General features: G+C 41.7%; 1 protein-coding gene across 8 annotated transcripts in view; it reads left to right on the top strand.

The window, feature by feature from the left end:
* Positions 1-24,872, top strand: part of POLN (DNA polymerase nu) — a 171,590-nt gene that overhangs the window by 127,945 nt on the left and 18,773 nt on the right. For 5 of the 8 annotated variants that reach the window (XR_006888000.1, XM_046657041.1, XM_046657044.1 and 2 more), the window contains exons 20-21: positions 16,627-16,709; positions 24,059-24,190. Coding sequence is in view for 6 of the 8 variants with exons in the window: in XM_046657041.1 (XP_046512997.1) it covers positions 16,627-16,709; positions 24,059-24,190 (215 nt within the window). In the remaining 2 variants the exon portion in view is untranslated. The remainder of the gene's footprint in view (positions 1-16,626; positions 16,710-24,058; positions 24,191-24,872) is intronic. The other 3 variants (XR_006888001.1, XM_046657045.1, XM_046657046.1) reach the window with 1 other exon arrangement.

Raw genomic sequence — 24,872 nt, forward strand, 5'->3', positions numbered from 1 at the left:
TTGATAATTTATGCCTTGTCTTTTTCATTCTTATTCAATTTATGCCTTCTCTTTTTCATTCTTATTTAGTCTTTCTAGGCGACTTGATATTATTAATCTTTTCAAAGAACCAATTATGAAATCTCTTTGTTGTAGGTTTGTTTTCTATTGTATTAATTTCTTCTCTTATCTTCCCTATTTCCTTCTTTCTACTTTCTTTGGATTTGTTATGTTGTTCTTTCTTTTTCCAACTACTTGTGATAGAGCATTGGTTTTCAGATTTCCTTCATTTCTAAAATTGATTTAAGGCTATAGTTTTCTTTCTAAGCGTGACTTTAGCTACATCTCATAAATTTTGCTATGTCTATTTTCACTGTCATTCAACGAAAAATATTTTCTAATAGCCATTGTGATTTCTTCTTTGACCCAAGGCTTGTTTAGAAGTACAATGCTTAATTGCCAATATAGTGAATTTTCTAGTTTTTGTTGTTACTGTTGCTACTGGTGATTTTTAGCTTAATTCTACTATGGTCAAAGAACATTCTCTGTAGGATTTAGGTCCTTTGAAATATGTTTTAAATGGCTTTACAGACCCGCATGAGGTCAGTTTTGTCCTTTTGCATTTGATAAGAATGTGCAGTCTGTCCTTATTGGGTTCTGTTTATGTCAGTTAGGTCAGGTTTGTTAGACATGTTGTTCACATCTTCTATGTCCTTCCTAATATTTGTGTGCTTGTTCTATTAGCTTTTAGAGTTGAGTTAAAGTCTCCCATTATGATCATGGATTTCTCTGTTTCTCCTTTTGGTTCTGTCCATTTTTGCTTCATACTTTTGAAGCTATATTATTAGGCATATGTAAACTTACAACTATTTTTTCTGATATGAATACAGCTAAACCAGCTTTCTTTTGGCTGGAGTTTGCATATTATCTTTTCCCCATTCTCTTATTATACTTCCAACATTTCTGTGCCCTTATATTTAAGATTTGTTTTTTGTAAGCAGCATATAGTTGGGTTTTGGCTTTTTGTCCAGTCTGACTATGATATTCTTTTAATTAGAGATTTAGTCTTTTACATTTAATACAATTACTTGGGGTTTTTTATCTGTGTTGTTCTACTGTTTGTATTTATCCTTCCTGTTTTATCTTCTATTTTCTCTTCTTTTTTGCCTTCCTTTTGGATTAATCATTTTTTCTCTATTAGCCATTGGTTTTACAGTCTTTTAATATTCTTCTAGTGGTCAGATTATGATGTGAATCATTGACTCACTGCAGTCCAACATAAATTAGTGTTTTGACTACTTTCCCAGACAATGCTCTGACCTCAGAACCTTTCAACTCTCTTCACCCTTCTTGCCTTTTGTGTTATTTCTGATCATACATTTTAATTCTACGTATATTTAAACCCTATAAGATAATAATACTCTTGTATTTTACAGTCAATAATCTATTGTTATGAAATGTTCTTCAACTTTAGTAATTTGTCTTATCTTAAACTCTTCTTTGATATTCTCTACAAAGGCATTATTCAGCTAGTGTCTTCATCATATATCTTTTCCATCTTTTTGCTATCATCATTTCTGTGTTTTTATGCTTATGGTGTACCTTGTGTATGCAGCATTTTAAAAATGTAATCCAGGGGCTGGCCCCGTGGCCGAGTGGTTAAGTTCGTGCGCTCCGCAGCAGGCGGCCCAGTGTTTCGTTAGTTCGAATCCTGGGCGCAGACGTGGCACTGCTCATCAGACCACGCTGAGGCAGCGTCCCACATGCCACAACTAGAAGAACCCACAACGAAGAATACACAACTATGTACCGGGGGGCTTTGGGGAGAAAAAGGAAAAAATAAAATCATTAAAAAAAAAAAAAGAATTTTAATAAAAAAAAAAAATGTAATCCAATCTGACAATCTTTGCCTTTTAATTGGAGTATTTTGTTCGTTTATGTATAATATAATTACTGATATATTTAGGGATAACTCTCTCCTTTTGGTATTGTTTTCTATTTGTCTCACTTATTCTGTGTTTCTTTGTCTCTCCCTTCTTGCCGTTTTTTGGATTAAGTATTTTTTGTTATTTCGTTTTCCTCTCTATTACTTTGTTAGATATATATTCTTTCACTATTCTTTTAGAAACTATTCTAGAGATTATTACAAGCATCCTTCACTTATAAAAATGTGATATAAAGTTGTAATTTTACTACTTCTCAGACTATGTAACACTTTAACTCCATTTATCTTCCCTTCCTGCCTTTTGTACTTATTGCTGTAATATATTTTAATTCTACATAATTTCGAACTGCACAAAATATTATGATATGGTTTTAGACAATCGATATTCATTTTAACTTTACTGATTATCCTTTCCATTGCTCATTATTCCTTCCTGCATCTCTGTGCTTCCATGTGGAATTATTATAGTTTATTCCATCTTTAGCATTTCTTTTAGTGCAGGTATTCAGATGACAAATTATCTCAGTTTTTGTTTGTCTGCCATGTTCTAATTTTACGTTTATTTTTAAGCAATATTTTTGCTGCATATAGAATTCGTGTTTGGCAGTTACTATTGTAATTTTTTTGCATCTTGATTATTTCATTCCATTTTTTCTATTTTCCATTATTTCTGTTAAAAAGTCACTGTTAGTTGTATTGGTGCTTCTTTGAAGGTAATCAATTATTTTTTTCTAGTTGTTTTTAAGATTTTTCTCTTTGTCTTTGGTTTTCAGAAATTTTATGTTATGCTCAGATGTGATTTTCTTTGTATCTACCTTGATTGTGGTTTGTAGTGTTTCTTTTATCTATGGCTTGATTTCTTTCATCAACTTTGGAAACTTCTCAGTCATTATCTCTTTAAATATTACTTCTACTCCCTTCTTTCTCCTCTCCTTCTGGGACTATGGTTAAACTTATGTTAGAACGTTTCACCATGTTCCATATATCTCTTATTTTCTTTTCTGTATTTTCCATCTTTTTTCTCTACATGCATCAGGCTGGATATTTTGTCTGATCTTCCATTCTTTTGTCTGTATTCTATTCAGTAATCTTTTCTACAAGAATAGCTATTAGACTGTTAAAATTAAACCCTATTTGAGTAAACTTTTGAGTTCTTAATTTTATTTATTGCATTTTTCACTTCTACAATCATCCATTTAATTGTTTTTCATAGTTTTCAATTCTCTACTCAAATTCTCAATTTGTCATCTAATATCTTAAACATATTAATCACAATCATTCTAATGTCTGTAACTGGTAACCACAATATCTATGTCTCCCATACATCTGTCTCTGTGGTTTCTCTCTTGGTTTTCAGTCATTTGATCTTATTTCCTGGGATGCCAGGTAATTTTTGATTGAATAGTGTGAATGAAAAGGATAGAGGTTACTTATGGGTATGAAAAGTGTTATCTTTCTCAAAAGATGATTTATTCTTGCTTCTGGCACACAATTAAGCTGGGGGAAGACTGCCTTAGTCGAATCAGAGATTAATTCATTGGGAAGATGGGCTTTGGTATTTGTGAAAGCTAGTAAATTTCTAGGGGATCTTTTCCCCTAGAGTACCAAGGACCTGCTTTCTTGATAAGCCCTGAACTTCAACTTTTTCTCCAGTCTCATAGACTTCTGGAATCTGTACTCAGCTTTTCAACCATCACTTGAAAATTAGCAGATTCCTTAAGAGAGAATGTGGCACCAAACCTCAGGGTTACATTTCTGCACTTCTCTTTCTCTGCAGTCAAAGCCTCTCAAGTTCTTACTGCCTTGGGTTTTTTTCTTTCTGCTCTCTCAGACCTTCAAATAGATGCTTTTTTTCTTTTTGGTGAGGAAGAGTGGCCCTGAGCTAACATCTTTTGCCAATCTTCCTCTTTTTGCTTGAGGAAGATTGTTGCTGAGCTAACATCTATGCCAATGTTCATCTATTTTTTTGTATACAGGATGCCACCACAGCATGGCTTGATGAAAACTGTGTAGGTCTGCGCCCAGGATCCAAACCCACGAACTCTGGGCCACCAAAACAGAGCACATGAACTTAACCATTACTCCACCGGGCCAGCCCCCAAATAGATATTTTTTTAAATATTTTCTCCAGTGTTTATAGTTGTTCTGCATGGGAAGGTTTATCTACAACATGCTGGTCGGCATCTACCAAAACTGGAAAACTCTTCAGGTTTTTTAAAAGTTATATGTTTAAAATTTGTTCTTACACTTTTTGCCCTTAAGAAGCATACCTATTCATTTCTTCATTCATTCACTCACTAACTACTTACTGAATATTTACTATGTTACTGTTTCAGGCGCTGGGGTAAATACTCATGTTTTTTTGTTATTCTTTTGATTACTTAAAATGATCAGTATTTACATCTTCCTTCTAGTAAAACACACCATTTAGCATGTCCTTATGTCCCTTTAAGCTCCCCTTTCCACTCCACTCCTGTTAATGTTGTCTAGAGTTTTCGTCCTGTGCAATTACAGATATTTTCTCTTTTATTTAATCTAGCTTTATTGAAAAAAGAAAAACCAACAATGGATTTTGCCAGAACATTGTATTCCCCTTCTTTCCCATATCTCTTATAGCAACAACTGAAGTTGTTTATTTTATTACTGGAATACTTCTTCCAAGAGTTTTTGCTGAGGATCTTTGTATGGCAAACTTTCACACCCTTCAGATATTCTATCAAGTTCAGTTTTCTGAAGAAGTCCTTTCTGGAGCTTTCCACCCAGCTCCAGTATGGACTCATTGCCTTCTGTACCTGGTGCACAACTGTCAGCCTGGGGCTTCTCCTCATCATCACCTGGGGTCCCCTTTCCCCTTGTCCTATATTGGAGCTCCTATTTCCTACTTCCCTTTCTTGGGTTACTCCATTGTCTTGGTAGAGCATATCCTTACATGGCTCCCTCAGAAATGGTACGTGGAAGGTTAATTTCTAGAGACATTACATGTCTGAAAATGTCTCACATTTGGTTGATAATTTGGCTGGAGATAGAATTCTATGTTGGAGATGATTTTCCTTCAGACTTTTGAAGGCAATATTCCCTTGTAATATTTTGTTGGGTTTTTTTCCTTCATTTGTTAGAAGTTTTTCTTCTTAATCAGTCTTTTCCAAGGACCATCTCTTGTAATGAGATTACCATGTGCAACTCTCTGCTAGTTAACTTGTAAGTTTTAATAATATGAATGATTTTCTAGGAAAATATAAATTACCCAAAGGGATCCAAGAAAAGACAGAAAACCCAAGAGACCAATAACCTGCTCAGAGGAAACAGAAAAAGAAAGAACTACACTTCCATAAGCACCAAAAAAAGCAGCTGGGCCAAGTAGTGCTTTCAAACCTCTGAAGAACAGATGATTCCTGTGGTTTAAGCTGGTCCTGAGTCCCAGAACACAGAACAGGTCCACACTTACTCTAGGGCTGGCCTGGCACACATGATCAAGTGGGAGTCATTCCAGGAGGGCAAGATGGTTTACTGTTAGGAAGCAGGTTGACATACAGCCAGTAGGAGTAGTCAAAGACAAACCCATGTCGTCATCTTCCATTTCCTCTCTGTCTGCTCCAACACATCCTTTTCATAATCATAATCATAATGCAAGTCTGTTTCTGACAATTAGGTTATCTCTAATTTTCTGGCACCTTTCCTATTCTTCCTGTTTCCTTCCAGTTAGAATCACTGAAACTGGATGCTGTTTTGTCCTTTAATGTGTGTGTTCTCACAAATCTGGGACAGAATTCACGCAGAGTGGCTGCCTCCCCTCATTAGTGCCTCACCTACCTTAGATTTCACTTTTCTGTTGATGGTGCTTGCCAGGCCCTTTCCAGCTTTAAGATAATCCTCTTTCACCAAGGGATCAAAAAGCAGTGAAGAGCCCGTGTCTCTGGGCTCTCTTGTGTCTGTGGCCTCCAGGCAGGTCGTTAACTGTGCTGGGAAGGCATTTTAAGTGCCTCGACCCAAAGAATCTGGCTCAGTAGGTCTGGAGTCAGGGTGGAGGAACATAATTAAGATGCTCTCTCAGTGATTCTGAAGCAGTCAGGTTCATTGATGCAGGCCATCCCATGTTCTTTGGAGGGCTTCAGCTTGAGGCTGCCTACAACTGCCATCTGTCCCTAGACACCCCTCACTGGATACAGACCACAACTCGAAAGAAGTGCTCTAGTGGGACCTTAGAAGGTTGGTCTATCTCAAAATGCACATGCTAGAACTCATTGCCTTCCAGAGCTGGTCTGCTCTCCCTCTGCTTCTGGGTTACTTGCCACACCCTGGCTGCTGGGCACTGCCCACCTTTGCTGGCCATGCCATGCAGTCCAGGCTCACGGCCTGTCCTAGCAGCCCTGTTGGAGGCAGTGAGGTTCTTCTGCCTCCTTTTCCCCTGTGGGATTCTGACTTATCTGTCCTTGGGTGATCCCTTGCCAGGCCTTTCTTATTGTGAGCTTCCTGTGCTCCTGGGTGCAAAGTCTTCCGTCTCTACTCTCTGCTCAGTCTCTGCCAGGGTATTTCTAGGCCTGATTACAGTCTCATCCCTACTTCTTAGCTACCCAGGGATGGCCTCTGGTGTAGATGGCAAAGTCAAGCATAAGTTTGACAAAGGATTTAGAAAGAATTTCACTTACATCACTTTTATACAAATTCCATTCCATTTTTCCATTTCTTAGCAACTGAACAATAATCCAGGTTTGGCTTCATTGAATTGGGGAACCTCTAACCTCTTGCATACTCTGATCCCTGGGACACCCACTGTGACTGTATCCATCTATTGTTAGTTGGCCAAGGCCATGTCTGTGGGGCATTTTGTTCCTCATCCAACATCTAAATCACTGTTTCCACTTAGCTTTGTCTTCTTTTGGCTGGTCAGAATTCCATTCCTATTCGTTCTTTCTCTCTATCTCTCTCCCATACACACTTTTGATTCCTATTACTTTGTGGGTTTTTTTGTTTTCATAATTTGGGTCTCATTGTGTAATCATTTTAAATACATTATGGTTCATATGCTTTGGTAGTCTGAATAATGGTTCCCCAAAAGATATCCACGTTTTAATCCCTGGATATGAATTGTTACCTTATATGGAAAAAGACCTTTGCAGCATGATTAAGTTAATTATCTTGAGATGAGAAGATTATCCTGGATTATTAGAATGGGTTCTAAATGCTGTCACAGTCCACTTATAAGAGGGAGATAGAGGGAGACTTCACACAAACAGAGGAGAAGGCCATGTGACCCCAGAAGCAGAGATTGGAGTGATATGGCCACAAGCCAAGAAATGCCAGCGGCCACCAAAAGCTGGAAGAGGGGAGGAATGGATTCTCCCTCTAGAGCATCCAGCAGGAATGGGGCCCTGTTGACCCCTTGACTTTGGCCCAGTGGTACTGATTTCAGACTTCTGACCTCCAAAACTGTAAGGGAATAAATCTCTCTTGTTTTAAGCCATCAAATTTGTGGTAATTTGTTATGGCAGCCACAGGAAGCTAATGCATAAGCCAACCTCTCAAAAATTCTTTCAAGCTCCAGGCATATTAGTTTATGGAACATCTGCTGTGTGGCTCTTAGTGGCCACTTCAGCAGGTAAGTGCAGTTAATGAAAATGTTATACTTTTTTCCTGGTATGCAATCCCAAGAGAACACAGCTGACCTTCTCTGTCATTGTATCTGAGCAGAGACATATGGAGCCAGAGCAACTTGCTCTTCACAAAGGCCCCAAATTCTCCCTAACCCTAGAATTGGTAGTGAGAAATACAGTGTGAAATCCAGTGGATGAGAACCTGAGTTCAAAACCAGTGCATCAAGACTAACCAGATAACAATTTGAATGGCTATATTAATATCAGACAAGTTAGATTTCAGGACAAGGAATATTACCAAGGATAGAGAGAGACATTTCATAAAAGGGCCAATTCATCAAGAAAAGATAACAGTCGTATGTAGGGGGTGCACCTAATAAGAGAGCTTCAAAATACATGAGGCAAAACCTGGTAGAACTGAAAGGAAAAATGGACAAATCTTCAAGTAGAGTTGGAGACTTCAATACTTCTTTCTCAATGATTGATAAGAACAGGGAAAATCAGAAGGTATATGGAAGGCCTGAATAACATTATCCACCAACAACTGCAGAATTAGATTAGAAATTAATTAGGAATTAAATTAGAAGTCAGGAACAAAAAATATATATGGAAAATCCCCAAATATTTGGAAAATAAAAAATACATTTCTAAGTAACCCATGAGTCAAAGGAAAAGGTCACAAGGAATATTAGAAAATATTTTGAGGTAGATGATAATGAAAACACAACATGTCAGAAATTATGGCATGCTGCTATGGAAGTACTTAGAGAGAAATTTATGACATTAAATGCTCCTATTAGAAAATAAGAAAAGTCTAAAATAAATTATCAAAGCTTCTAAGCTAGAAAAATAAGAGCAACTTAAGTCCTAAGTCAGTAGAAGGAGGAGAAGAGGAGCAGAAATCAGTGTAAATAAAGGACAGAAAAATAGAAGAGAAAATCACAGAAACCAAAAGCAGGATTTTCAAAAAGATGAATAAAATTTATAAACTCCTGGGGAGACTGATCAAAAAAAAAAAAAGGAAAAACCACAAATTACCAATATCAGGATGAAAAAGATTACATCAGCATAAACTCTACAGATGTTAAAAGAATAATAGGGCAATGTAATTAGCAACTTTATGTCCATAAATTTTGTAACTCAAATTTCCTGAAATATACAAATTGCCAAAACTGACAAAATAAGAAATAGATGGTCTCAGTAGCCTCTTATCTGTTTAAAAAGTTGAATTTGTAATAAAAAGCTTCCCAGTGCTACATGGCTTCACTAGAAAATCTATCAAACATTTAAGGAAGAGGGAACGCCATCCTTTGCAAATACTTCCAGAAAATATAAGAAGAGTGAGTACTTCTCAACTCATTTTATGAAGCCAGAATTACCTTGATACTAAAACAAAGACATTATGCAAAGAGAAAACTACAGACTAATATACCTCATGATCATACTCACAAAATTCCTTCACAATGTTAGCAAACCAAATCTATCAATATAAAAAAAGGACAATACTCCATAACCAATTGGGGTTTATCCAGGGAATGTTTGGTTAGCTTAGCATTCAAAATCAATGTAATTAATCATATTAAGAGAATAAAGGAGAAAAACCATGTAATCATCTCAATAGACGTAGAAAAGGATTTGATATAATTCAAGACCTATTTATTATAAGAACTTTCAGTAAACCAAAAATAGAAGGGAGACTTTCTCAACATGATAAAGGGCATATATGAAAAACCCATAGCTAATATCTTACTTAATGGTGAAAAATTCATTGCTTTCCCCCTAAGAATAGGACAAGACAAGAATGTCTGCTCTCACAACTTCTATTCAACATTATACTGGAGGTTCTAGCCAGTGTAATAAAGCAGAAATAAACAATAATAAAAATGAAGGGAACGCAGTTTGGAAAGAAAGAAGTAAAACTATCTTTAGTTGAAGACAGCATCATCGTGTATACAGAAAAAGCCTAAGGGATCTACAAAAAATGATATTAAAACCACTAAGAATATTTAGCAAGGGCATAGGAAACAAAGTTAATGTATAAAAATCAATAGTATTTGTATATAGTAGCAATAAACGTTGAAAAATAAAAACATTTAAAACAATACGATTACAATAACATCCAAAAGTATAAAATACTTAGGGATAAATTTAATAAAATAGGTGTATGATCTGTACACTGAAAACTACAAACATTGCTGAGAGGAATTAAAGACCTAAACAAATGGAGAGATATATAGTGTGTCCATGGATTGGGAGGCTCACTACTGTTAAGATGTCAGTTTGCCCCAAATCAACCTATAAATTCAACATGATTCCAATAAAAATCCTAGCAAGACTTTCTTGTAGAAGTTGCAAGAAATTATAATAAAACTCTTACATTGGCACTTATGTTGAAAACAGTTTTGAAAAAGAACAAAGTTTGAAGAATTGTACCTGATTTCAGAACTTGCTGTAAAGTTACAGTAATCGAGGCAGTGGGTTATCAGTATAAGAATAGATACATAGATCATTAGAACAGACGAGAATCCAGAAATAGACCCTCATATGTATGACTAATTCATTTTCAGCATAAGTGCCAACGTAATTTGATGCGATAAAGAATAATCTCTCTAAATGATGCTGGAACAACGAGATATCCACTTAGAAAATATGAATTTTGGCTCTTACTTCATACCATATACAAAAATTAATTCAAAATGGATCATAGACCTACACATAAAAGTTAAAACTATAAACTATTAAAACTATAGTTTTTATAAAACTATAAAAACTACTGGAAGAACACAGGAGAAAATCTTTTCATCTTTGGGGTTGACAAATATTTCATAGATAGGACACCAAAGCACCAACCATTTAATTTACTTTAATTTAATTGAAAAATTGATAAGTTAGACTTCCTCAAAATTTAAAACGTCTGCTCTAGAACATCATTAAGAGGAAGAAAAGGCAAGCCACGGATTGGGAGGAATTATTCACAATACACATTTCTGACAACAGACTGGTGTCCGAACATATACAGATCTCTTGTAACTCCATAATAGAAAAACAAGTAACCCCTCCCAAAATAGGCAAAAGTTTTAAGCAGACACTTCACAAAATAAATGCCAGTGAGCACATAAAATATATTCAGTATTACTAGTTATCAGGGAAATGCAAATTAAAGCCACAATTAGATACCTCTCCGTACCCACTGGAATGGCTAAAACTAAAAAGACTAATAATATCAAGTGTTGACAAGGATGTGAAGCAACCACAACTCTCATATATTGCAGTTAGGTGTGTAAATCGTGTAGCCAGTTGGGAAAAAAATAATCCTTTTCTTATAAAGTAAACAGACACTTAGCATACAACCCAGCAGTTCTACTCTTAGGTATTTATCCGAGTGAAATGAAAATATATGTATAATAAAAGACTTGTGCGTAAAGTTCTTAGTAACTTTATAATAGCCATAACTCAAAAAAATTCAAATGTCTTAACAGGTGAATTAATATACAAATTGTGTCATATGCTTACAATGGGAAAGTAGCAGTGGAAAGGAATGAACTAAGGATATACACAACAGTGTAGATATGTCTCAAAAATTTATGCTAAGTGAAAGAAGCCAGACACAAAAGAGTACTTACTGTATGCTTCCGTTTATATAGGATACAAGGCAAAGCTAACCCGCAGTGTCACTAATCAGATCTGTGCTTCCCTGGGCCTGTGTAGCGGGGCTGATTTGACTACAAAGGGGCATGAGGGAACATTTTGGAGTGATAGAAATGTTCTGTATCTTGATTGTGCTGGTAGTTATACAGGTGTATGCATTTTTGAAAATTCACTGGACTGTACACTTAAAATGGGTGCATTTCACCATATGTTAATTATACTTCAATAAAGTTAATTTTTAAAAAATAACCAGAGAAAACACCAAGAGACCTGGCATAGTTTCCCAGCCACAATGACCTCCACTTCACAGTTTAGCCTTCAGCTTAACATCCCAAAAAGTAATCATACTTCATGTTAAGCCACTCCAGACTCTTCTGCACCCAGAAGGATCAACATACCTGGGCTACATTGGGGCAGATCAGCTAAGGTTTTGCAACTGCTTGATCACTCAACAGATGCCAAACCAGAATCATCCTTGGTTGCCAGGGGCCAGAGGCCCTGCTTAAAGGTGGCCACCGGGGACCAACAGATCAAACGTAGCTCATGCCTTTCAGCCATTTTTATTCTTCCATAGGATTTTTTTCGTCTTTGTTTCTTCAATTTTTAAAAGTTCTTTGTAGTTAGGGATATTAGTCATTCATCTCTGATATATGTTACAAATATTTTCTCCTAGTTTGTTGTCTTTTGACTTTGATTATGGTATTTTATGCCATGCAAAAGATCTGGTGTTTTGTTTTGGTTTTTTGGTAATCTATCAGTCTTTTCTTTTATTGCATCCGGATTTTTGTTTTTTTGAGGGAGATTAGCCCTGAGCTAACATCTGTACCCATATTCCTCTGTTTTACATGTGGGACACCTGCCACAGCATGGCTTGATAAGCGGTGCCTAGGTCCGTGCCCAGGATCCAGGCCGGCAAACCCCAGGCTACGAAGCAGAACGTGCAAACTTAACCACTACACAACCAAGTCGACCCCTATGCATCTGGGTTGTGAGTCATAGTAAGAAAGCCTTTCTCTACATGCAGATTATAGAGGAATGCGCCCATGTTTTCTTTTATCTTTTTCCAAATGTCTATCCTGTTGTCCCAGCACCATTAATCAAGTCCATCTTTGCTCGGGTGACTGGAGATGCCATCTTTATGATGTTAGATTTCTGTATATAGGTGAGTCTGTGTCTGAACTTCCTGTTCTGTTCCAGTGGTCTGTCTATTCACGTGCCTGTGCCACACTGCAATGATTACAGAGAACTCCTAGTGTGTTTGTACATGGGTGAGTCCTGCTGCCCCTCAGAGCTCTTCTATTCCATTTTCCTACCTATTCTTATGCATTTGTTCTTCCATATGAACTTTAGCGTCACCTTGTCTAGTTCCATAAAAAAGCTTGTTCGTATTTTTATTGAGATCACATTAAATTCACAAATTAACATAGGGAGAGCTCATGTCTTGATGATGTTGAGACATTTCAATCAAGAACAAAGGATGCCTGGGGCTGGCCCCATGGCCAAGCAGTTAAGTTTGTGCGCTACACTTCGGCAACCCAGGGTTTCACAGGTTCGGATCCTGGGTGCAGACTGCTCATCAGGCCGTGCTGAGGTGGTGTCCCACATGGCACAACTGGAAGGACCTACAACCAGGATATACAGCTATGTGCTGGGGGGCTTTGGGGAGAAGAAGGAGGAAAAAAAAGATTGGCAACAGATGTTGGCTCAGCTGCCAATCTTTAAAAAAAAGAAGAACAAGGGATGCCTTTCCATTTAATCAAGTCTACTTTTGTGTCTTTTAGGAGGTTTTAAAGGTTTCTTCATATAAGTTTTACACATTTCTTGTTAGGTTTATTCCTAAGTATTTTATCTTTTTTGTTAATATTTTATTTGTGTATATGAAGGCTATTGACATGTTATATTAATTTTATTTCCTGCTATCTTGCTGAATTATTTTATTGTAGATTCTCTAGGGATTTCCAGGAATACTATCATGTCATCTGCAACTAGAGATTATTTCTTTTTTAATTTTCCAATTTGTATGCCTCTAGTTATTTGACTAATACTTCCAGAACAATGTTAAGTAATAGCAGAGGTAGTGGGCATCCTTGCCTTGTTTCTGACCTTAGTAAGGATGCTTCTGGTGTTTCCCCATTAATAAGATACTAACTTTAGGACTGAGGTGTATTGTTTTATAATTTTAAGGAAATATCCAGCTATTCCTATTTTCTCAAGAGTTTTTATTAAGAGTAGATGTTGAATTTTGTCATAGTTTTTTTTTCAACAACTATGTAATTTTCTCCTTGGTCCTGTTAATGTGGTGAGTTACATTAACAGATTTCCTAACATGGAACCAACCTTGCTTTCCTGGTATAGACTCTGCTTGGTCATGGGGTACTATTTTTTTTAATGTAGTGTTGGACTCTGTTTGCCAATATTCAATCAATATACATAGGAAATATTGGTCTGTAACTTCCCTTTATTATACACTCTTTATCATGTTTGTCTAACTGTTATACTTGCTTAATAAAATAGATTTGCAACTTTTTCTTCATTTTCTAAACTCTGAAACAGTTTATACAGCATGGGACTCTGGTCTGTAAAGGTTTGATAGAATTCTGCTTTGATCCATCTGGGCCTGGAGCTTTTGTGTGGAGTGGTTCCTCAATAATTTTCTCTATTTCTTGTATGGATGTTGATCTGTTTAACCTTCATCTCTCCTGGGGCCAACTTTTATAACTGTGTTTTCTTAAGAAATTGTCCATTTCACCTGGATTTTCAAATTTACTTGCATAGAGTTGTGCAAAATAATTTTTTAAAGGTTTTTCTTAACTTCCTGCCTATCCGTGGTTACTTTCCCTTTTTTCTTATGTCGTATATCTGTGCTTGCTCCCTTTCGATTAAACCAGTTAACGGTTTGTCTATTTTATCTTTTATAAGAACCAGGATTTTTATTTATCAGTTTGATCTCTTGTCTTGCTGTTCTCAGCTTTACCGATTTCTGCTCCTCAGTTTATTTTAGCTTTATTATTTCCTTCCTTGTGTATTCTTTTGATTTTCTTTGTTGTTGTTCTTTTTCTTACTTTTTAAGTTGAAAACTTAATTCATATACTTTTGTTCTTTTGTTTTTACTAATATAGGCATTTAAGCCTATGAAATTTTCTCACTGCTTTAAATGTAATCCATTGGGTCTGACACATAGTGTTTTCATTAGAAATTATGTAATTTCTGTTTGTATTTCTCTTCACCCAAAAGTTGTCTGATAGAAGTGTTTTTTGTTTTATTTCTAGATAAATGGGCTTTTTTGGGTTTTGTTTTTGTTTTTAATTTCTAGTTTTCTTGCTCTGTGATCAGAGTGTTACTTTAATATTTCTAGCTTGTGCAACCTTTTGATGTTTTCTGTGTGCCCTAATGGGTGATGGGTTATTGTGAATATGCCATATGAGCTCGAGAAGAAAGTATACTCTCTATTATCAGAGCATGGTTTTGACATATGTCCATAATATCTTTTATTGATTATATTGTTTGGATCTTGTCATGTTTTGGCTCTGTAGGAAAAAGCAGGTTCTGGGAGAGTTTAATGCTGCTTCCTCAGACAACTTTCTAACTCCATTCAGCACGCTGAGGGAAGCTCACCTGTGCAGTTTGGTTGAGGGGCATCCTGCTTCAAAGTGCCTCGCTCCTCTGCCTCCCTCCAGTTGTCTTCAGATCCATCTGTTTGAGCCAAGGCATCATCTGCTTTCATTGCGGGTGGCCCTCAGGGGTAGCAGAGAAAGCTAGTCTTAGTTTGTCAGCAATGTCTTTCCCGGGCAGGTTTGGAGCACCTGTGGGATTTCCAAAATAAAGGGAACTAGGTGGTGAGTGAGGGTGGCTGGTGATGTAAGAGTTGACACGTGTTAGTTCTGAGCCTGGGTACATTTTAGCTTTTTGCTTCTTATCTAAATACAGCTGTCAACAATGCCAAGTTCAAGGGTGAGATAAACAAGTAGGCAAAATAGCTTAACACAATGGGAAAATGACAAAAGGAAATACATTGGTACTTGGAAAGCAGGTGGTGAAAGTAAGAACTCTAGGATGTCAGTGAAAATGGTGAAGTACGTAGCTCCGAGGACCTATTCCCTGACAGAAACATCCCAAATCAAGCAGAACTGGTCAGAACCAACTTTGTCAGATCTCCGGAAAGCAGTCAACAGTTTACAGCAACCAAACAAATGCTAAATCAAAAAAAGGCAACTTGAAAACAGGAGGAGAACTTTGTGGTATTTTCACTTGCTCTCCCCCCACCAGCTCAACAGTCCATGCACCCAGTCTGGGACCCTGCTCCCTGGGTCCCGAGGGAGCAAGCAGACATTATTTGCAAAGAATTGTGTTTGTCTCTTCTGATTTGTCTGGGGGCTGCCTGAAGGATGACATGGGCCTTGTTTCACCTAACTCAGAACTCACTCGGGGCGGAAAAATGGCGGGCATTGCTCAAAAACCTTGTAAGATAAACAACCTGTAGCTGCTTGGAGCAAAAGATTCTATCTGAGGCAGATAATAAAGCATTGACAGCTTGGGAGGAAAAGCTGGAGGGAGATTCTTCGGGAAGTTAGGGCATTCAAAGCGCCTGTGTATACTGGGAAATTTAGAAAGCCGAGTGTGTGCCCACTCGGAAGAGACCTGAGGAGACTCTGAGCTTTCACGTCAGGCTGGTCGCTAGGCTCAGTGCCAGCAGCAAGTGAAAGCTAAGGGCGTTGTCAACGGCCTTGCTGAGCACTGAGGGAGGGCCCAGCACAGAGCCCACCACGAAGATGGGGACAGATTCCTTTTCCTTTTTCCTTATCCTTCTCTCTGTCTCTCTGTCTTTCTCTCCCTTCTCCTGAATCTGAAGTGTTCCCTCTGTCGGGGAGACTTGGTCCAGATGAGACACATGGCTGCCTAGGATGGTCTAGCAAGGAGCAAGGGCTCCAGATGCCCACTAGCCCCTGCGCTCCTCAGACGTCTCAGTTCTAATCTTTGCAGATCGCTGTGGTTCACACGCCGGTCAGATGTTGAGTTGATCCTTATTCTGTCTGAGTGCTGCAGCCCCAGGCCAGGGCTAACCCGCCAGCCCCTCTATCTATGGGAGGCAAAGCAGAAGATGCTCATCCAGTCCTGCAGAGGAACCAGACACCAGGCCCCAGAACCCCAGCTCTGGAACCAGGCTTTCCTCAAGTTGGGTTGGCACTCCTTTCATAAAAGCATTTTTGGTTTTGGTTCGTGGATGCCCTGGGAATGGCCAGCTGCAATGGGCTCACCATCAGCATCTCTTCGGAGGGCCTATGCTGAGCCAGATGCTGCAGACATTGAATGTCTCCCCTACATAGATGACAGGCCTGATCTGAAACCATTAAGAACCTCCAGAGAAAGAACTGTGATGGGACAATGTCCGTGGTTTGGACTCTCGTGGCTTCCTCTGCAGACAGGGTGCCCATGTGCCTGACATCATGCCATCTTTCCCCATAGGAAAGACATTCCCTCAGAACGCGTGACCCACGTGGAGAGAGAGCAGACCAAGAAGGTGGTGTACTCGGTGGTCTATGGAGCAGGTAGGCCGCGGGCCCAGCTGAAGTCTTGGTGTCACTTGTAGGCCGGATGGAGGTGGCTTTGGTCGTGTGCCTGTGTTAAATGTGGCTGTGCCTTAGAGAAATCATTCTTGGCCTGTGAAGCTCCTTTTGTGAGTCACTGTGTATGATTTACACAAACAGTGATGACGTTTGTGACTCACCAAACACCAGTCAGACCACTCACAGCCGTGAACTCACACCAACCTTTTCAGATGAGAGAATGGAGATGCAGAAGTGAGTGTCGTCCAAAGTTGCCCCACTAGGAGGAGTGTTGCAGGGCACACCTGGGCAATGTGGCCATGGCCTGTGCTGGGGCCCATTTCTGTGCTTTGAGATGCCAAAGAGACCCTCACCCTAACCCTCCTGCCTCTGCTCCCTGCCTTCCCCTTCTCTCCTCCTCCTTCCCTTCTCCCTCCTTCTCCTCCCCACCGTTGACCCCCTTGTTCCCCCCCTCTCCTTTTCCAACCCCAGGACCCAGGGCAGAGCAGGTCTTCTCCTCCCTTCCACTCTCCCTCCTTATCCTCCCCTTTGACTTCTTGACCACGGGCTTTCTGGGCTTTTTAAATTCTTTTCTCCCTCTAAGTCATACTGAATCAGTGAAACCTGGTGTCCCCTTGGTAGAGCAAGGGAGAGAGTCAGGAGAGGCTGTGGGCATCCAGCCCTTCCTTAAGGAAGGGTCCATCTGGCTGTTGGCCAGACCTGTGTGGACCTCCTTCTCCCTTGTATCAGTTCTGCTTTGAGCATCAGGGTTTGTGCAAAGACACTAAGAAACGATTTCATCTCCCTGCTGTGGAAACCCTTTGTTCATCCAAAGAAAGGCAGCAAAACTGAACAAACTTCCAATGCAAGAATATATGGGCAAAGGCGTAGTCGATTATATGTAAGAGCCACTTTGCACTTCTCCAGGGTGACTGTGGAGCCACTTGACGTGCTTCCAAAGTGCCTCTTCCCAGGACTGTAAGTGACCTCCTTATGATGGGTCTGGAACCCAGCGCAAACCAGCCAGGCTGGCTCCCACCGCAGAGCTCTGCTCTTGCCATTCCCTCTGCTGGAACCCCAGCGCCCAGGTTCACAGAGCTCCCCCTTCACTTCTTTCAGATCTCCGCTCAACTGTCTCCTTCTCAGCTGTCTTTGGCCACTGTGTTAGTTTTCCGTTTCCGTGTAACACAGTCATTATCGCAGTGTCTGTGGGTCAGGGGTCCATGCACAGCTTAGCTAGGTTCTGTGCAGGGCTGCAGTCAAGGTGTCGGCAGGGCTGTGGTCTCTCTGAGGCTCGACTGAGGGATGCGCTTTAGCAGGCTTCAGTCTCTTGCTGGCTGTCAGCTCCTCAGTTCTTGCCACACCGGCCTCCCAGCACAGGCAGAGCCTAGAACACGGTAGCTTCATTCTTCAGAGCCAGCAAGGGAGGGCGAGATGCCAGCAATGGAATCACACAGTCGCATAATTCCTGTCACCTTCGCCGTGTTCTGGTGGTTAGAAGCGAGTGGCAGGTCTGCCTATATTCTAGGGGAGGCAGAATCATGGAGGCCACCTTCCCAGTCAGCCTGCCACATGCCCTTTTTAAGCCTCTGGTTGTCCCCGCCCCGTCCCCATGCAGCACTTTCTATCCTCTTCACTGCTTCCTTTTCTCCAGAGCACCTGCCGGCTCTGATGTGCTCATCTGGTCACCGTCCCACTCTCCCAACGCAAATGAGCTCCATGAAGCAGGAGCTTCTGCCAGCTCTGCCCACTGCTGGTGCAGAGCAGGTGTACAATAAATACTCACTGAACAAATTATTGAACTTTGGAGTCTTTCAGCCCTACTTTTGAAAACATTCTGTGTACATAGTTTTGGGGAAATAGACTAAGAGACTTTGTTTTAAAGAACTGAATTTAATGAGTGCTAGCAGGGTGACATTGGGTTGATGCTCCTCAGACTTGCTTGGTGCATCTCCTCCTCTCGGCCTCCTCTCTGCTTTATTCCAGAACTGTCCTGGGTCTCTGTCTGGTGGGGAAGGCAGCGTTCCGCCAAATTATATTAGATTTGTGTGCCTTGTGTCCTTGCTCCAGAATCATGTGTTACAGACCTACCATTAGCTTTGGCTTTGCAGGTAGAACATTGCTTCTGCTTCCCCAGCCAGGCAGCCCAGGCTGGAGTCCTGACTCTGTCCCCTCCTGGCTGTGTGACCTTTTTTTTTTTTTTTTTGAGGAAGGTCAGCCCTGAGCTAACATCTGCTGCCAATTCTTCTCTTTTTACTGAGGAAGACTGGCCCTGAGCTAACATCCATGCCCATCTTCCTCTACTTTATATGTGGGATGCCCACCACAGCATGGCTTGATGAGCAGTGCCATGTCCACACCCGGGATCCGAACTGGCAAACCCTGGGCCGCCAAAGCAGAATGTGCAAACTTAACCACTGTGCCACCGGGCTGGCCCCTGTGTGACCTTTTACGAGGCCCTCCACCTCTCTACCCCAGTCACCTGCTCAATTAATGCAGAAGTAGGGTAGTTGGAGCAGTACCTGGCACCAGCTAACTCTCATCTTTAGCATCTGCCACCATGTCTGATTTCAGTGGTATGCTAGTACCCACTGCCAAGACTGGGCAGCTCTGTGGGGTGGTGGGAGCACTACCCCAGATCCAGTTGGGAGAGAGGGACAGAGGGTGAGTGTGCTGAGCACTGGTGTGAGGCTTCGTGAGGAGTGGGAGAGGATTCTCCCCTCTCCCACTGTTCCCTCATGCACCCAAAGTCAGTCTTTGCTTCTGTTGGTTTGGCACCTTCTAGAGAATTCACTTTATTTTTCTGGAAAGGAAAAGAGCTCTACTTTGTAAATAAGCAGTGAGTCATTAGCTATGATGTTGGTGAAAAGGGTAATTTGGCTGCTTTTAGCCCTCATGGTGACAGGGTTCCCACCCCAAGCCTCCGTTTCTGCTGTTCCTGTTGTCGCCGTCCAGCTTGACAGCCAGATTACCGTGCATCTGCTGGTGTCGGCACAGGGCTGCATCTATCCTCCTCGTGTGTAAAGCAGGAATCTTGTCAAGGGAATGTGTTGGGTCTTCTGGGCTGCCAGGGACCCTTTGAAAATTGAGCAGAAGGGCTTTCAATCAGCTGGTTTTCATGGGCGGCTACGATATGTTTTCACATAAACATGCCAAGGAAGTGTCCCGAAGCTGCTGCTCTGAATGCTCGGGGCATATGGCAAAGGCATAGCTTCATGTGGTGTGATCGTTGTGAGGACTATGATGCAGGACAGTAGAGGGAGAAGCAGGACTGTGAAATAAGTAGAGAAGATGCTCAAAAGGGACACCACATCTGTGCAGTCTTCCTGTGGCCTGTGAGGCAGCCTGCTCCCCACGCCTCCCTCAGACTCATTCTCGGGATGTTTAGGAGCTGCCAGGGCACTGCAGCAGAGGGCTCTTCCTCCCAGCAACCATGCGGGGCTGTGGAGCAGCTGTTTACCTGGGGGGCTTGACCAAAAAGGGCAGACCTACGGGCCCACTGCTCCTCCTTCAGTCAACTGAATTCAACACCTGCCAACTAACCATGCACCTCCCCGCCCACCCAACCCCAGTTCTACTGACAGCCCCCTCTGAGCCCTTCAAGAGTCAGCTCCTCCAGGAACCAACTCCTGACTCCTCTGGTCTTACTCTGACCTTATATGGCCTGAGAGTCAGTTTAACACTTGATTCTTCTCAAATTGCTTGATATTTCTTAAGTTTTCGTCCATATCCAGTCACATTTGACCAACAGGTATCACTGAGTGTGTGCCACATGTCAGACTCCACACTGGGCACCGGGAGTACCATGGGGGAAGGCATTTGTCAGAAGAGACCCACAAACAGGCCCAAGTGGACAACCCTGAGTGATCAGTACATGTTCAGGGATGTTTCTCGAGCTGAGGGAGCCCAGAGGAGGGCCCCTTGCCAGATAGGGCTGGGAGAGGTGGGCAGACTGCCCAGAGCAGCAACACCTGGGCTGAGTTTGAAGGATGATTGAACTGAAGGACATTTGGGACTTGGTCTGTTCCAGTTAGACCAGCCAGCACTCCTGGAGGCCCACTCTGTGCCAGGCAGTCACTAGGCCCTAGACCTACGACAAGAGTGAGAAACTGTTAGCAATTATGCGTGAGGTAAAAAAGCACTTGGAGAAAAAGGAGTGAAGACTGTCTTCCTAAAGTTACAATTGTAACACACACACACACACACACACACACACACACACACACACACACAGGATGTACTTAGCCATCTGTGGGGAAAGTCAAACTGTGTGTTCATACAGGATTTGGAGATGGGGAACACCGCATGCTCCCCCAAGAGGATCGTTGATCTCAGGGATGCACTTGGGAAGACAGGGCTGTGTGTGATTCCAACTTGAACAGGAGAAATCTGGTCAATTGAATCGAAGTGTTGAAGAAATTTGTGGGAGAAGAAGGGGCCAGTCGACAAGAGGCCTGGAACAGAAGCCCTCACAGAGCCAGAAGTCATCCTGTGACAGTGGCCTTTGAATGTGATGAGACTCGCTTGCAAGGGAGCAAGAATCCAGGGCCTGGAGAACTGACTGGACCCTCTTCCTCCATCTCAGTCTTAGTCTCCGCTTCTTTTGGAGTTGCCACTTCACTTGCTTCTCTTGTAAATAGGCTTTCTTCATGATAGGGACCTTGCCCTTCAGACAGCCCGACAGCTAGATAGAAGAAAGGAAAAGAATTCTTTCTCAGCCACAGATATTGAGAAGAAGAAGTGTGACTTCTGGTAATGGCCAAGTAGCTCCCGTCAGACCACCCTCCAACAGATATCAACTATATAAAGTATGGAAAAAGTACAATAAACGACTACCTAAAGGTATTGAAAAGTAACCAAAAGCAGACAGCAATTGGAGGTGGGTTGACACTTGGAAGGAAGAAATGGTACAGGGTAAGCTTCCCATTTTATAGCTCTTCATCTGAAGGCAAGCCTCAGTTAGTGCTATGGGTGGCTAAAACTCTGATAGAAATCCATAGTCTTAACAGCTTGAAGAACCAGAGGACCGAGTTTGAAGCAACCAGAGAATCTGGGAAGCAAAGGGAGAAATCTCGGAAAGGAGAGCCAAAGGAGAACACCAAATGCTGGGTATGAACTCTGCCCAAACCTCTGCCTGACCTCTAACTATGCATAAGTAGGTTAGACTTCAAACAGCCCAGCTAAGGCTGAAAGACTGGTCTGACATTTCACCTGCTGCCCACTGCAGGGGGAAAAAAATTGAAGTTAGACTTCAGCCAAATTAACTACCCCTTTAAAAAAAAATCAGTGCTTCTGAGAAAAACATAACAAAATCCAGAGTGTCTTCAACATATCATTCACAATATCCAGGACACTATCCAAAATTACTAAACATATGAAGAAATAAGATAACTTGATCCATTCTCAAGAGAAAAGCAATCATGGAAGCAGATACTGTGATGACCCAGATGTTGAAATTAGCAGACAAGGATTTTAAAGTCACTATTATAATCATATAATGATATAATTCAAGGATGTAAAGGACAATATGCTCATCATGAATGAAAAAAAGGGAATTTCAGGAATTAAAAAGAACCAAATGGAAATTCTAAAACTGAAAACTTCAATATCAGAAATAAAAATTCACTCACTGGGCTTAACAGCAGTCTTGGCTTCTTTTTGGCTGATAAAAAGACTCAGGGTCACACCCGGCTGGACCAGCCTGAAGTGTCTAGCCACCATCTGATTCCTGTCTGAAAGCCAGTGGGGTTTTCCATTAGACTGCCATAGCTGAGGAGCAGTGATTGGAATGTCACAGAAAGAGTTATCAATGGATTATTTCAGTATAATGTATTCATGAAGCTATCATATGGTCTTAATTAAGCCCTAAAAAGGAATTAGAGGTTTTTTTCACTTCTAGCCAAGTGACATAGAATAGTCAGGCAGGCCTGGGCAGAGAGAAAGAACTGAGGGCTCCAAGAGCTCTCTCTGCTGGGAGAATCTTTGGGGAGCACAGGGCACCCCAGCCTTTCCCACTCTTTCTGGACAAGCAATGGAAGCAAATATCTGCTCCTTCATTCTCCCAAGATGTGAGCACTCTGGCTAGAACCACTGAAAGCATCAGCTGGCCAGGGCCAGGAGTGGCCTGGCTGAAGAGAGGACTGAATCTGAGAGGTCAATCTATCCCATTCCTTCGGAGGTCTCTTCTCTGGTCTTCATAGACCCCACATCTCCACCCCTGTGGCTGTGGTTTCTGGGCCATGTTGTCTGAAGGCCCCTTGGGATACTCTCTAGTGTGACCCCAGAGTTGACCCAGTGCAGAAGACAACAAGCCCAGCCATTCCTTGTCCTGGTCATGCTCTCCCAGGAATTCAGGTCTTTAGCCACTTGTCTCTCTGGGGTTTCCTCCATTGATACAGCCTGTAGGAGCCCAGAGCTTTTCCCCATGATCCCACTGTCCAGCAAGGCTCCCATACCTGTCTTCATGGGCTCCTCGTTCTCTGTTTAAATTATTCTTCTTTTCTGGAGAAAAATGGGAGAGAATGACTGCATATAGAGTACCAAGTAGAAGCCAGGCTCTGCTTGGAGCTTTACCTGCTTTGGCTCATGTGGTTCCGTTACCAACCCTTGAGGGTAAGGACTAGTGTTCCTAAATCATAGGTGAAGAAACGGAGTGTATTGCAGGTCAGGTAACTTCCCCAAGGCCCCATATAACTTCCCATGGGTGATAGGGCTGGACTCAGACCCAGGTCTGTGTGTACCCAGCAAGCTGCACTGGAACTTAGGGTGCCATCCTGGCAGTTGAGGTACTGTCCCAACCAGAGACTTTGCTATAAGAATCTTCACAAGAAGACCTGCATCCTCTAGGAACCAAATATTGGTCTGGCCCAAAAGTGTTTGTCTAAAAATAAAAATCCCAAGGATGGGAGTTCCTAAGTACCATTTTCTCATATTTGGCAATGGAATTTCCCTTCCTCTTTTCCTCGGTGGCCGTCTCCAGCTTACCCTTGTTCTAGAATCAGGTCTCCCTCCGGACAGGCTGAGAGCAGAGACGACATGTACTTCATTCACAGCTTCAACTGCAGCACCTGCCAGGCACTCAGTTAATATTGTTGAATAAATAAATGTTTAACAGGCCCCAGTCCAGGTTGACCGGCACTGAGCACTCAGGTGTAAAGCCAAAGCCAACACCATCCTGACCAATCAGAAGAGACAGTGGTGCCAACTGGACCTTGACTCGCCAAGTCTTCTGAGAGCCCTTCTGTCGGCTCACTTCTGTGCCTAGCGGTCATTGCCTGGCAGCTTATGCTCTCAGTCCCTGCTGGGTGTGAATTAGGGCTTGCCTCTGATCTTGACTGTTTCTGCTCATACAGGGAAAGAGAGGCTTGCTGCTTGCCTTGGCGTTACTGTTCAGGAAGCTGCCCGGTTTTTGGAGAGTTTTTTGCAGAAGTACAAGAAAATCAAGGACTTTGCCCAAGCAACCATTGCCCGATGTCAGCAGACAGGTGAGCCAGCTGCAGCCACAGCCATCGGCTGGCCCCTGTCCTTCTCCCACGCCTGGCCTGCAGCAGCTGGGCAGTCTCCTGGCCCCTGCTCCTCTGGTGGGTGGGTGGACAGATGGGAGGGTAGTGAGTTGAAGGGTGGAGCGAAGTCGATGGAGGCTGGGTAGCTGGGTACCTGGGAACTGGGTGAGTGTCCAGCCCCTGCTGGATAAATGGGACCAAAAACCCCCACATGAGAAGGGTCCAGAGCCAGCCTCTGCTTGGGGCAACAAAATTAAGAAGCTCGAGTTAGAAAATGATAGATGGATAGATAGAGAGAGAGAAAAAAAAATCCTGCACCTAAAAATGGAGAACATATGTTCCTATGAATGTGGTATATTTATAAAATTTCACTACAATTTGGTCACAAATTCCAAAGAATATCAAATAGGACATGTTCTGTGACCACAGTGGGGAAAAAAGTAGTTTTATTTCTATCCACATGTGTGGCCATCCATCCATCTACCTATTTGGAAATTAATTGCACTCCTCAATGATTTAGAATTAAAGAAATCTCAAGGGGCCAGCTCCGTGGTTAAGTGGTTGTAGTTCCACGCACTCCGCTTCAGTGGCCCAGGTTCATGGGTTTGTATCCCAGGTGCAGACCTACTCCACTCATCGGCCATGCTGTGGAGGCATCCCACAT

The sequence above is a fragment of the Equus quagga genome, chromosome 3, assembly GCF_021613505.1.
Source record: "Equus quagga isolate Etosha38 chromosome 3, UCLA_HA_Equagga_1.0, whole genome shotgun sequence".
Lineage (NCBI taxonomy): Eukaryota > Metazoa > Chordata > Mammalia > Perissodactyla > Equidae > Equus > Equus quagga.